Source organism: Perna viridis, chromosome 4 (genome assembly GCF_037379345.1).
Source record: "Perna viridis isolate PV_CMFRI_1.1 ecotype Kerala chromosome 4, ASM3737934v1, whole genome shotgun sequence".
Classification (NCBI taxonomy): domain Eukaryota; kingdom Metazoa; phylum Mollusca; class Bivalvia; order Mytilida; family Mytilidae; genus Perna; species Perna viridis.
Window position 1 is genome coordinate 10,715,152 of NC_142448.1, and position 15,403 is coordinate 10,730,554.

Sequence of the window (15,403 nt, forward strand, 5' to 3'; positions counted from 1 at the left end):
TCTGTTAATTGCATATTTTTCTCTGACAAATAGTCTATGCAATTAACAAGAATCTACTGTACTACTAAGGTAATCAAAGACTGAAGTCTTCAAAGTCAATATATGTCAAATATTCTTGGTCACTGATTTTAGCTTGCTTTCAACATCCGAATGGCATAAATGCAATATGCTCAAATATCGGGTGACTTCCAATAAATCTTGGTTCCCTTGATAAGATTACTCTTTCGTAACCGTAATGATCTGAATATTTTCAATTACTTGGAACCAGATTAAACAACTGGCAATGGCTATATATAGATATCAGGGTCCTGAAAATATATACAAGTACATGTATGACCTATACTGTATATCAATCAGCCTATAAGTCAGACCCCCCCTCTTCAGCCCAATATTTCTAGAACCTAGCCTTGACCAGTGTATAAGTCTGACTGATTTCTGACAGCTGCACTGCTAAAACTCCTTACCCCTAATAACAATGAGTATACCTGTTCGTTTTTATAACTGCAATAAATATTGAAATTAATAATTCAAAGTCAGAGTTTTCATAGTAGTAAGTAATTAAACTCTTGACATGCCATGCGGATTGTTTCGATTTTTCTCATTCATCCTAATTTTGGTACAACCAATAACCCAAACTGAAATCATAAATATAGTGAACAACAAAGAATAAAACTGGAAGTTTATGCTACTCTAACATCTCATTTGAAGATACATGTATTTCAGTAAGTTAAGAAGTTTTATCTGAAAGAAAATGAAATTCATAAAAAGAATTGCCATAACCAACTTTTATTATTTTTGTCACGAATTATGGTACATTATTGACATTTTCAAGCTGAAAAGTTTAGTTCATAGTCGAGATCTCGCCTATAAGTTGGAACCCTTCCCAGCAGTTGATTGATTGATTGAAAAGATGATAACGAAATGAAAAAAAGGGATGGGATACAAGGAAAACAGAGTCGACAATTTTGATTGCCACAAGATAAAAAGGAGGGATGGGTAGGGTCAGGCAATTTAGCCTTCTGTGGCGGAACGCAAAGGTTCCTACTCCTATCAATTCCCCACAGCAGGGTTCTTTAACCTGCGAGGAACATGGCATCTTTCCCAACACGGTGCACCACTATGCTTTGCGGTCAGGTTTTCTGTATCATAGCCTGACAACCTCAGCATGTAACACGCCAGGGGTACCCCATTCCAACACCTGGGGCACACATCCCAGTTGCTCCGTGGGCAGAGCGCCTAGCCCCTGGCTAGGTTTCTGAGCACTATTTAGTCGCCTTTAATGACAAGCTTAGCGCTGCTGCAGGCCTATTCTCTTGACACCCGGACCTGCAATGGAGTTGAAAATTTAGTCCCAAAAATCTGACTTCTATGCGAGTATATACATGTACAGTATATAGTCAATTATAATGAGCCCCTGTGTTTGAACTGGAAACTGGGTAATGTTACATAAATTCAATGCTAACCGATCATTTCATCTTTTAATGTAAACTTCCCATTCTCATAATAGCAAATGACTAGAAGCCCTGTCTGTCACAAGAGCCCCACATCATTTGTTAGTACATGTAGTGATTTTTTTTAATAAATCAAATGTGTCTGTATGATGCAAATGGTGCCCCCGCTCGCTAGATTTGCCAAATTAAGAACATGTTTAATTTTGTATGAAGACATGGTTTGCAGTTTCAGAAAGGTTATATGTACTGTTGGTTGATGCAGTAAATATTTGGTATGTTAGGATAAGCACTGCAAAAATACTTGGGATGAGAAAAAAAGGACTGATGGACTGACTGACGAACACATAAAAAATGTTAACATCCCCAATAACAAATTCCTAGCTTTATTGCTTGGGGTATATTTCTGACAAAAATTACTAAGTCAAACTATCACCCAGTTCTGTTATATTCCACAAAAATCAAGATCCTAAGACCTTGCACACCATCATTACATAGAAACATCCTGCAAAAAATATTTTAGATGTAGTTATAAAACTATAGGAGGAGATAGCCGACCAAGCCATATTTTTGATGAAAATGACTAGGTCTAACTATCACCAATTTCCATAATATTTCATGAAAATCAAAATCCTATTACCCTGCACTCATCATGTGTAAAAGTATCCTGCAAAATATTTTAGATGTAGTTCAAAAACTGTAAGAGGACACAGCTGGACAAGCCAGAATCCATATATTTCTGAATAAAATGACAAAGTGTAACTATCACCAATTTCCTTAATATTTCACAAAAATCAAAATCCTTCAGTACTACAAACCTTCATCATGTGTAGAAATATCCTGTAAAATATTTGTGATGTAGTTCAAAAACTGTACAAGGAGATAGCCAGACAAGCCATGATCATGTGTAATCTGGACGAATGGACAGTGGTAAATTAATATGCCCCAAGACAGTTTGTTGCGGGGGCATATAAAACACACAGACATACATAAGATTTTTTTAAAAAGAGGTGAATTGTAGCAGTATCTTTGGATTGCTTATGATGACGACCTGGGAACCAGATTAAAAAACTGGCAATGAATATTCATAGACATTGGGTCCATGCTATTGTATATGATCTACATGTATATAGTCTTGTAACGAGCCCGTGCCTGAATTGGAAACTGGGTAATGTTCAATGCTAACCGATCATTTCATTTAAACTTCCTGTTCTCATACAAGCAAGAAACACATATAGAACACACATGTATGATATTTAAGAAGTACATTTTTATCTCGTATGAAGTAAGAAATATGATGCTGTGGCGGTAAACATGGCAAAGATCTGCAGCATTATGTGGTGTATAACTATATATTTATGCAAATCATATGCCAATATTAAGTACTGAAATTAGGAGTGAAAGAAGTCACTAACAATATTAGCGACTTAAAAATGCAATAGATCCTACTTATACATGTATCCTCATTCACTACATTAATTTAGCTGTAATAAATTTAGAAGAAATTAATATTTGATTTGGTCATTAGCTGCACCCAATCGACTTTTAATTTTCAAGTTTAAAAAATGGAAATACATGTATATCCAGACAAGGACCTGAAAAAAAAAAAAAACGGAAATTCAGTGTGTCAGCAAGGCTCACATACAATGTACCCCACTTTTTGTGCCCCATATGTAGAAAATCTGTGCCAAGGCCACAAGGGTGTGGTCTGGAATGAACACTATATAAACACTCTAAGCTATCCTTACAGGAATCACACTGACACATTGATAGTAAGCAAAATATTTCCTGGTTCAATTAAAGTACAATGTGTCATGGGTGCTTTGTGGAGGTCTGCGCCCTTTATATTAATCCATGTGGTTACTAAACTGTAGACGTTTAGTGTTCACTGTAGTGTAGTCAAGGAACACGTTTGCTATGATGATTTGTTTGTTCTACCCCATGCCCTAACTCCCTCTTTGCAGGGTTCTTAATGGATGAACATCAAAACCAAGGAGAAAAATTTATGGCACAATTTTCACTGATGCAGATGCATTCAAGATATAACAATTTTCCTGTTTGTTGTTTTGGGGATTTTGTTTTGAATTTTATGATATTTATTTCTCAATTGCATTCTTCCCAAAACCTTTTTTTTCTGTCATTATAACTTTCAATTTTTTGGAATATTAAACAAAAGGTGCTCCAAGAGATGAGCCTGAATCGCTCACCTGCAAACCATGCCCTACTTAGTAAGTAAGTAAAGATATGCTTTGTTATAATGTTTGAAGAACAAGAAACTCCAAGGAGCTGAAATCATTCACATGGTTAAATTTTGCCTTTCAAGGGCAATAACTCTATCAAGGAGTTGTTCAACAATTTTGTCTCTAAGAAGACTTTGGTAGGAGTTCACGTAAGGATCACCATATCTATTTTGGTTTTCAAGATATTGGCTGAAAACTGTAAAAAAAAACCAAAAAAAAGCAAACAAACAAAAAAACAAAATACAAGAGACTCTCAGGAGCCTGAATCTCCCACTTGCTGAAATATTTGCTTTGCTTTTGAAGGGCAATAACTCTTAACAAGGAGTTGTCTGACATCCCAGTTGGCAATCCCTTTTAAATGTTATTGTATACTTTCATCATGTCAAACAGTTGTAAGATCATTTATACTTTTTGAATAACTGAAGAAAAAACTTTGCTCACATAAACTTGTCAAAGCGTAAGGCCAGGTGAAATTATGTAACTTTTGATTGACAGTTTTTAACAACATTTTTATTTTAGGTGACGAAAATTTATCTGAAATACTTTTTGAATGGAATTTTTTTTATACACTTTTCAAATTTTAAGTGACGAAAACGACCTAAAACATTTTCATCATTAATGGAATCCTTTTGTCAATGGCGAAAATGATGAGCGCTGGCTAAATCACTGCTGAAGGTTTTAGAGATATATATGCAAAAAACTACTGTCTGTCCACTGTGTTCTATTTTAAGTAATGGTGGCCATGACCTTTTTGATGGATCAAAAACCGCTACATCAGATCTATGCAGAATACCCTAAGCAATTTTAATACCAAATTTGGTTCATATTGGTCAAGTAATGTGAGAGGAGAAGCTTTATGAAAGAAATAACATTAAAAAGAGCAAAAAAAAAACATAGAAAAAGAGCATTAACTCCAACATGGCTTAACTGATTAAAAACAGATAGATCTCATCATACCAAACACTTAAAGCCTATGTCAGAATTTGGTTAAACCCAACTGTTTTGGAAACATCCTGAAAACTTCTGTCTGTTCTCTATGTTCAAAAATTATTTCCCTAACTACCTACCCTACCTTTTTCCTAGCTGGTAGCAGGCAACAAGAAGATTAGACTATTATTTGTTTTGGCCTAAACAAAAATCAGCTATTTTATTTTCAATTCACATTAATTTAGCAAGCATCAGTCAGATGGAATAAACATTGTTTTGGGGCATTTTTATGTTCATTAATTAGGTAAATTAGTTTCTTAATATTTGTGATTGGCTCTAGTCAAAATTGTCATGGTTCACTTGTGAAAATTCTTATTCAGCAGTAATCGAATTAAGGGGAAATACTTGCTACAATGTACATGTAAATGCAAGTTGAAATTCAATTTTGCTAATAGAAATTATTTCCACTTGCTAAACTTTGCTAGTGGAATTCCGTATGTAATATAGGTGAAGTCCAGAAATAACCCAAAAAACTTACATTAAGTGGGTGTAAATTATCAGTACTTGCTCAATTTAGCTATTGAAACAAATTCTAAAATTGATTCCCTGTTCAGTAATTGGCAGGATTTTCAGGAATAAAATCTACAGACTCCCAGGAGCCTGAATCACTCACCTGGTTAAAGATTTTGTTGATACATGTATATGCAAAAAACTACTGTCTGAACCCTGTTCTATTTTTAGTAATGGCTGCCATGTTTTTCAAGGGATCTAAAATCCCTACCTCAGTTCTATAATGCAGGATAACCCAAGGAACATTCATACCAAGTTTAGTTCCAATTGCTCAAGTGGTGTCAGAGGAGAAGATTTTTGAAAGAAATAACATTCGAAAAAAGCAAAAACATGTCGGAAAAAGGGCATTAACTCCAACATGGCTAAACAGATTAAAATGAAAATTTGACCATAAATAGATCTCATCATGCTAAACACTTTTACCCTGTCAGAATTTGGCTAAAACTAATGGTTCAGCAGATATATGCGAAAAACTACTGTCTAACTCCTATGTTCTATTTTAAGTAATGGTGGCCATGTTTTTCAACAGATCAAAAAATCCCCACATCAGTTCTATGCAGGATACCCCAAGGAACATTTATATCAAGTTTGGTTCCAATTGGTCAAGAGATGTCAGAGGAGAAGAGTTTTGAAAAAGTGTCAACGACGATGATGGGCACCACGTGATGGCAATACATGTAGCTCACATGGCCTTCTGCCAGGTGAGCTAAAAAATGTAGGCCAAAAATGGTAAAAGTAAATGATGGTGGATGACAAAAGTGTACACTGTTTCCCCATTAACTCAGTGTAAAATGTTTTTTGAAAATGAAACAATGTCCCTACCTTCCTCCCCTATTTTTTTCCGAATGGTAGCAGGAACAAGACTGTTCCTGATTGCTCAGAGGTCCAACAGCTGATTTGCCAGACGAGCAGGGGCTGTGGGACATTACAGCTTGTCCCATATAAAAAAATAGGATTTGGCTAGAAGGTTGAAATTCTCTAAATTCAAAGAAAGACAATTATTTGTTGCTGCTTGGACAGGAGACAACACTTTTTATATGTACATATTTTTTTACTCTCTATAAAGTTGCACACTGCTTAGTTTTACAAAATTTCACAATATTTGACTCCTGATCTTGAACTTAATAAGTTCAAGACCACAACATCTACTTAGTCTTTATAAAATTTCAATTCTGAAAACACCAATTACTGCATAAACATAATATTGTAAAAACTTTCATTGCATACCCAGTTTTAACTTTACATCAGCCAATTAAGTAATAAATTTTATTATCGCTATTTTGTTTAAAATCCCTTTGATCTTGCTATACGATAATTTTCAATCTTACGCCAGTCAGTGAAAATGAAAATTATCGCTAATTTCTATGTCCTCGTATGACATACAAGCAACAGCTTAGGAATATTTGACGACCCAAATAATCATCTGTTTGTTTACTGCGTATGAAATAATGGCTAATTTGTGGCAACATTTTCTAGTCTACAATGGAGAATGATTAAATACAGGAACTTGCCCAATTACAATGAATTAAATCCCAAAATTATTTAACAAATTTTAAAAGTGATCGTCATAGTTAACTGATTTAAAAAAAAAAAAAGAGTATCACAGCTGCACAACATACGTCACGTCATGTAGCATGTCACTAAAAAATAGTCCTGAAAGGAAATTTTGCAGTGCTTATAGAACATACATATTTAGGTCAAGAAAACAGAAAATAAAAGAAAACAAATACCTTATAATTCAGCAAAACAGTGATAAACAGATTATCAAATATTTTTTCAACTCGTGGGAGTTTCTCATGCTCATCTCGTCTCGGGGCAAAACCGCTCGAAGAGATGAGCATGAGAAACTCCCTGTCATCAAAAAAATATTAAATAATCTAATAGTCTCAAACCACACACCAAAATTGGTGCACAAAATCCTATATTTTTTATATGGGCAACCTCTCATGTCCCACGGCCAGAGCTTGTCTGGCAAATCAGCCGTTGAATGTCAGAGCAATATCAGACTAGAAAGAAGACTATTGTAATTTTTTTTTGGTCTAGGAGATGGGAACATTTAAAATTTGGAAATCAAAGTCAACTTCAGTTAACTTTGTTTAAGACCAGAAAATCATTTCAGATTTCAATCCAACTGACCAGACCGATAGCAAGGGTGTAGCAAGGGCTATTTTGATGAGTACTTCCATATTCAGCAGAAAGGCAGGGGAGAAGGGCTACTGGATCCTCAGGAAAAAGAACAAAGTCTTGAAGACAGATCTCGCAAATTATAAAAATGGATTTTTTTACACTATACACATGTCAATATATATGTGCATGGTACATTAAGTTTTTGGATACCTACATAAAACTTCTAGCATAGTGTAGAAGATGAACACTGGGAATGTGTCAGTGGATCTTTTGGACCCACAGGGCCAATGAGAGTCTAGGAGACAGATTATAAACATTTTAAAAAATGAATTTTTTTATGCTATAGACTTGTCAATATGTATTTATCCTGCAATGAGGTTATTTGTTAAAGGAATAAAGGTATACGGTTTTTTTTTTTGCTGTATCCGTACATTAGCAGGTTATTGACTTCTGGCTCCTCCCACTCACGTGATCGGCGGAACTACTTTTTTCTGGTATGCGTAAATTAATCATGGCCGCCACCATAGATACGATATAAACAAATTGCGATTGCGTATCTGGTTAATCTTTTTTTTTGCAGTTTTGTTTCGTTTTCACCTGAATGAAATAAAAGATTTTATGTAAACCTAATAATGATTTTGTTTGTATTTTTTTCACGGTCATATATATATAGCAAATCCCAAATCTCGTTCAGATTTGATTCATTATCAGTTTGCAGATGGCTTCCAATATACCAAACAGAAACAAGTCAGCTTCCACCTTCCTCGCGAAATTCAAAACTTTAATGTTCTTAAAATCGACTTTACAACATTCAAAATATTTGTATTTATTGTTCATTTTACTTATTTGTCTCTTGGAATTAAATAAATTTTGATACATTGCTTATTTTCTTCCAACAGCTTTGACAGATTATATGGTGCGGATTGAATTTCAATGTTTACTGAGTCATGCGCCATGAATATTAATTTTTTTCGTTGGGTTTAACGATCGGGGCTCCTCAGGGGATATGCATTTTAAAAAAAATATTTTAAAAATGTAAACACACACAAAACTAATAATATAACAGGATAAAAACAATATAGGTACATTGTTGAAAATTATTGAAGATATGTGTATTCGGCTTGGAACGGGGGAAATAGCTCGGCAGAGCCTCGCATTTCCTACCCGTTCCGTCTTCTCATCACACATCTTCAATAATTTTCGACAATGTACCTATATTATATATGTACATGGTCCCAGTGATTTAGCTAGAGCTCCACATTTTCGCCATTTACGAAATGATTTAATAAATGGCGAACATTTGTTAGATCGTTTCCATTGCTTAAAATTTGAAGTGTATAAAAAAATTCTCCATACAAAAAGTACTTCAGATAAATTGACGTCATTTTAAATATAAATGTTGTTAAAAACTGTCAATCGAAAGTTTAGTAATCTTCTCCCATTTTAGGGTAAAGAAAGAGTATAAAATGTTTTAAATGTTAAATATTTTATTACAATTCTGCAGATTTCAAAAAACAATGTAATGAGCAGTATGCAATATAGTGCCTGGAAGTAAGAAGCTGGGGTATATAAGAACAGAATTCCAACCTCTAACATTGTAGGAGTACACACGATGCACTGTACATTTGTTGGGTTTCGATGTCCATACTCGAGTTTCTCCCTCACATAAAACTTTTTGGCACCTTTTCTGATTATTGGAGTAAAATATCTAGGGGAAACAGTTTATAAAAAATTAAATTCCTCCGTACAAATCACAAATTTGCTGGAATTCAAATGAAAAAAAAACTAATCACCGAAATTATGCCGATAATTACCAGTTTTTGGGGAATTACCATTCACGGATATCATTTCCCACGCAAACACAAGCAAAATGTGTTCATTCATTTCTTTCAGATAGAAAAAAAGACAAGAAAGATTCCAGTTAGGAGGAAGTTCAAATAAAACAAGAAGACTGTTGAGAATTCAAATGACAGCTGTAGTCTAGAGGTTGTCGGATTAGGCTTATATTTTCCTATTTTGAACTTAAAACAGAATAACTGTTCGACTAAAAAGTTAGTATGTAGCATATGGAACTCATTTCTACTACGACAACTTGTGTTTTTGTCTGATTGTAGAACTAACAGCGTTGAATAAGACAGTACCTCTTGAGGTTCAACAGATGCCATGTTGTCTGAAATCCAATATGGGATTTTAATCACATGGTACTACCGGCATCGAAAGCGAGGCTACTCCGATTTTTTTATTGTGGAAATAATATGTAAAGTACATAAATTTTGATATGTTTAACAACATGTAACTAGAAGCAATAGCATATGCGATTATTTGAATAAATTAATTGATTGTAAAATAAGAATTTAAATAGAAAAATATTCAAATTTAATTACTTTCAGGGGAGACAACTATAAAGTTTAATTTCTATGGTATGGCACGCAAGATTATCAAAAATCTCAATCGGCCGAATGATGATTTTATGAAAATTTATAATCGGACTGTATACACAATATATTAAAAAATAGAAAAATGAAACAAAACAAAATCCTGATGTGAACTGTCGGTATTTTTCTAAATAAGGGTAATAACACAATTACCGAACACTAATCCGATCCATAATCAAGTCAAGTCCAAAACAAATCTGGCAAAATAGACATTACATCACCAGAGCAGCTGGTACTGCAATGGTCCTGACTTGGGACACGGGCACTTCAAACGAAAAAAACAAAACAAAACAAAACAAAAAACAAAAAATCATTTCTCATTATTTTAGAAGAAGAGTATTTATCAACCAAAAAAGGTCTGGTCTCTAAAAAGGTTCTGTTGTGTTGCGTAACGTAACAGAAAACCGGGAGCTGCGAGATCGGCTTTTAATTAGATTGAGGATTTAGCAACTTATATAGTTTTATTCTTTACGAGATTCTGAAGAAATTCAGTCTCGTATGAATATAAAAACATATCCGCTAGGAAAGGGGCACATTAAATGCCCATTGGAGTGCCAACATGTTGAATAATTACTGCTCCTCCAAATGTAACAAATATGTTATCAATGAGGAAATCAAGCATGTCGCAAACCTGCTATTCTCTGTAGTACACTTTACCCTTGTGCGATGTTTTAGAAAAAAAAACATGTCGATTTGTAACCAATGAAAACATAATTTTTCGAATCAGCTAAAGATTTACGAATAAGTCCTTTCAAACGAGATTTCAATCTATTATGTGGAAACTTTGATGAGATTTCAATTTATCATGTGGCAACTTCAATAAGATTTCACTTTATCATGTGGCAACTCAATTGGAGAGAACTAATTTCCGAAAAGCTGCAGTATTTTAGGTTTTGAAGAAAATTTTTAGAATTTTTAAGTAGCCACGTATGGTTAATGCCACTACGAGAGTAGGTAGTATTGCAACTAACTTGCTGCCTATCCTTCACTGCGGATAATATCTTTGTAAGGTGAATTGACTTCTCGATCGAGGAGCGAGATGAAGATACAGCTGTATATCTTTCTTTGTATGGGTTATTATCATTACACAACATTTGTATAGCGTATATCTAATTATACAATTACTATTTACGTGTTAAATACGTATGAAATACATTCACAATATATCAATATAAAAAATATCAAAATTATATGGTTTGTATTAGTAACGATCCAATTAAAAAATAGTTGACCTCTAACCTCACCGGTACCTGTATATTTCAATGCATTTACCGAATAAACCAATCGTTCATTATATCATATTCAATATGTCGTCTACAAATACGATATTCTTAGACGTAAAATGGACTATTTGATGTTTGAAGCTAGAAATAAAAACCCTGAAAGATTATAAATAGTTATCTCTCATGGAAATGGAAAAGAGCAATGCTGAGTACCAATTGGAAGGGTTGTCTTCATAAATTTCATGCAGGGCCTGGCGGATCCATATACTAATATTTACCAAAATGGGGCAGTGGTTCCGATCAAGAAACTTATATAAAGAAAGAGATTTTATGCGACAGGCAAGGACTACACTCCCTGTTCCAGGCTAATATTTGCCGCTCATTTTTGCTAAACTTTTAACAAAAGGGTAGCATAACTCCCGAAACCATCCTGATCAATCACCCACTGAAAATGAAACTTCGCTTATAGACGATGGCATAGGAATTTCGATAATGCATTTCTTAGAAATGGTGTTAGACTGTGGTCTGGTGATATTGCCTTTTGTAATTATAATTATTCTATACGGCTATATGACCATGCCTTTTAATGATAGAGCTATAGGTGCTTCAGGACATTAGAAGTGCATGGCGAGTGTTTCCTGTACCAAACATAATTGTTGAAATTTTATTCTAAGACTGGTGTTTATGTTAATGTACGTGCTTCTGAAACTAGGTGCCCAGAAACTAAGCATTTTTAAATGACACATATGTGTCTATGCGATAACTTGTAGGACTTGAGTTATATAGCTGAGAAAGGAAGCTAGTTGAGAGGGACATGAATCTAAGGGCATGGTTTATTTCGGTGATTGTGGTTTAAGTTTGAATGATTTGACAGACAGTTTCGACCTGGAGATCTTTAAATTGAGTTTCGAATTGAAAGTTTAGAAACTGGGAAAGGCCAACTAGTAGTTTGTAGATCAATTATGCAGTATGTTGGATGTTTTGCCTTAATTCATCTAGGTGTTCCATGTAAACAATCATTGAAGTTGAATATTTTACAAACTGGAGCAATGCATGCTACGACGCATCGCGAATTTTGTTCTGTTTTTATTAAATATCCTTCGTAATCGGAATGGTGAATTGAAACATAAATCAGAGTTCAATATTAACCATTTACAACAATAAGCTTGTGTTTAGATACGTTTGAATTCGATCTATGTACTTTCCTTTTATTCCTGCTGTCATACATTTTTTTTTGCAATTTGACGATTATTTGTGGCGTTAAAATTCAAACGATCGATATAAATTGATTCAGTACATGAGTACTTTGATTAATATTACCAGCATTCGCTTTTTACCCCCTGGTATATTATTGATGAAATTGGAGTTTTCGTCATATCATATACATTTTACAGATTGGAACTTTTTTGGATAATTTTGATATCAATTTATTAATACATAATTTATCTTTCGAAGCAAACCCAATCATGGTCGTAATTTCCACAGACTGAAATGATTAACCCTTATAGCTAGTGGGCTGATATAACCCTCGTGCACTCCCCACTCATCAACCAAAATAAAATTTTCAGCAACCCATATACATCCCATTAAGGAACCATTTTGTCGCAAAAAAATAAACTGACAGATTTGTGTATTTTTGGCTACTTTTTATACCTTGTTGCGGCAAAAATCCATTTTTACGCTTTTAGATTCCTCGAACTTCTATATCAAGAAAAATGCAGTAATACTTAGGGTTTTGGGATAAAATGAATAACATTAATAAAATGTACCCCTACTCCACCGGAAAGTCGCTTAAATTGACATATTTTCACATCGCATCTACCCCAAAGAACTTGAGATAAAGGATACTACAAACTCTATGAAGTCATCACTACAAACGTTTTATGGTCGTCATCAGTAACTCATGGACCGTTAAGAAAGTCAAGAAAATGCTTAGCACGAATTCATAGAGTTAAAAAAATTCTAATCTATCATTGGGAAAATGATCGTTCAAAGTTACTGTCACAAACCTCAACATAAATCCTTACTTTAAAACTACACAGAGATCTTATCTTAAGTTAAATAGTTAACTTACAATGCTTGTTTTTGACCACTAATTCCTATACAGTTACATCTATAACTCCAAAAATCAATCAACACCTTGTTTAAATTTTATCAAAATCCAACAATTTAAGTTAAAGTTATTGTATAAAAAAACTCAGGCAACACTATTTACCAGTGTTGATGATGACATGATGGACAAGTGTGCAAATGTTATGACACAACTGTCTTTTGACAAATAAAAATAGTTAATCTAGTCTTTTCAGGGAAATGTTATGACCCCCTCAAATATTTCAGAGTAAGAGATTTTCCAAGTTATGACAACTTAAATGATTAAGGATACCAACTATTGACAATAGCTCATTAATGACCTCGAGATGAACTTTTAATGTATGCGATGCTGAGACTACTATTAAACATGAGTCAGTGATATTGCAATTTTTTTCAAAAGTACCCCCATCCTCTTTCAATTGGGAAAATATGTGTCAACTTTTTAAACTGTATAAAATCTTGAGTTTGTGGATAAAATCATAAACTTTATAGTAATTTTAAGCAGAAACACCACATTCAGCATTTGAACTTACAATTAGGTAATAATTTATTTTCTTTGGGATAAATGCCGTGGAGGACTACACAAGAAAATGGATAAAACGAAACAAGAAGACTGATTCTCTGTCAGAGTGGGTAAAGGTCGTGAGGTCTTTAATTTTGAAATGAATGAAAGTTTTAAGTAGGTCAATGAGAGTCACTGCTACATCAGTTTTCAAAGACCCGACATACAAAAGCATTGTCGTACCAGTAGACAAAGCCTTTAACAACACTATTTTTGTCTGCAAAACATATTACATTTAATGTTTATTATCAGAGGTAGACGTAGAAAATAATAACAGTGATAAGACCTATACTGTCACTACATTTCCCAAAGAAGAGATAGTGGAAAACCACAAATCTGTGCTATCCTCTTTTGGTCTCTCTACCAAAGACGATGATTGTGATTTACTGTCTATGTACTTAATTTCTAAACTCCACAAGAATCCGTACTAACAACATTACAAACTGGATCTGCAAAATGTACCACCAAACCTCTTTCAAAACTTCTATACTTACAGCTGTGAAAGAGGGTTTCCAGTCCTACCACAACATTTGTTACTCCCGAAGTGGTATAAATTCAATGTGGAGCCTGAAAATTCGAAAGATCTTCCGAAGACCCTCATTTCAAGATTTTTTTTTTCAGAATATAACAGCATTAAAACCTATTATTTTTCAACGCTCTATACTTTTATTCCTCATACTCAGTTAAAATCCAGACTGACATTATACATTATGACATAAAAACATTCTACATCGTTGTTTCTCAAAAAAGGTGGTACACCTAGATACAAATATTTAGTTCTTGATAGAGATTCCTCCTACTTTGTGAAAAATAATTGCAAATTATCTTCCAAATATACAGCAGATGTTTTCAAAATGCTGGATTTTTTTCTATTGACAACATAATTGTCCAGTGTGGTGGACCCGTTTTTCAACAAACAGTCGGCATTCCAATGGGAACAAATTATGCTCCTCTACCTGCTGACCTATTCCTTCACTCTTATGAGGCTGACTTTATAGCTGATCTGATCTGAAAGAAAGAATATCTTTAGCTAGATCCTTTAATATCAGTTTCCACTATATAGGTGACGTATTATCTTTTTTTACCTAGTTTCAAGGATTTGATACATTGCATCTACCCTAAAGAACTTGAGATAAAGGATACTACAGACACTGTGAAGTCAGTCTCATATCTTGACCTACACTTAGAGATTGATGGTAAAGGCAAGCTATTGACCAAACATTATGACAAGCATGATGACTTTTCATTCAGAATTGTCAACTTTCCTATCATCTGTGGCAACATCCCTTTAGCACCTGGGTATGGTGTTTTCATATCACAACTCATACTTATGCCAGAGCTTGCCGTAACTATGAAGACTTTTTGTATCACACTGGAACTTCTTACAAATGACAAAAAGGCCTCTGGAATAGGGTTATATTGCTACAAGATTGAAGTCATCACTACAGAAGTTTTATGGTTGTCATGAAATACATGAATCATGGATCGTTACGGTGTATCCATCTGCATCATGAAAACCGATTTGTTCAACGTGTCATAGTTTTCCTTACCTATTTCAGCTACCTTGGACTTGACATTTTATGAGCAACTTGGCAGGTGTTTCTAGAAAAGCAGAGGACGCTCACCCTACTGGTGCACCTGGTCCATGCTACCAGTTTTTGGTGGAGTCTGAGCTGCTCATTTACTTTTGTTACTTTGTATGTATTATTTTAGTTACTTGATGTTCTTTGTTGTGTTTGTTTGTTTTCCATGTCTGGTCTTTATCCCTGGATTACATTCT

At 34.2% G+C, this 15,403-nt stretch overlaps 1 protein-coding gene across 1 annotated transcript in view; it reads right to left on the reverse strand.

Annotated features, from left to right (window-relative positions):
• Positions 1-9,512, reverse strand: part of LOC148618816 (eukaryotic translation initiation factor 4E-like) — a 30,234-nt gene extending 20,722 nt beyond the window's left edge. Inside the window, exon 1 of the mRNA XM_088578064.1 lies at positions 9,454-9,512. Coding sequence (XP_088434190.1) covers positions 9,454-9,477 — 24 coding nt within the window. The 5' untranslated portion in view covers positions 9,478-9,512. The remainder of the gene's footprint in view (positions 1-9,453) is intronic.
• Positions 9,513-15,403: the final 5,891 nt, after the last annotated feature.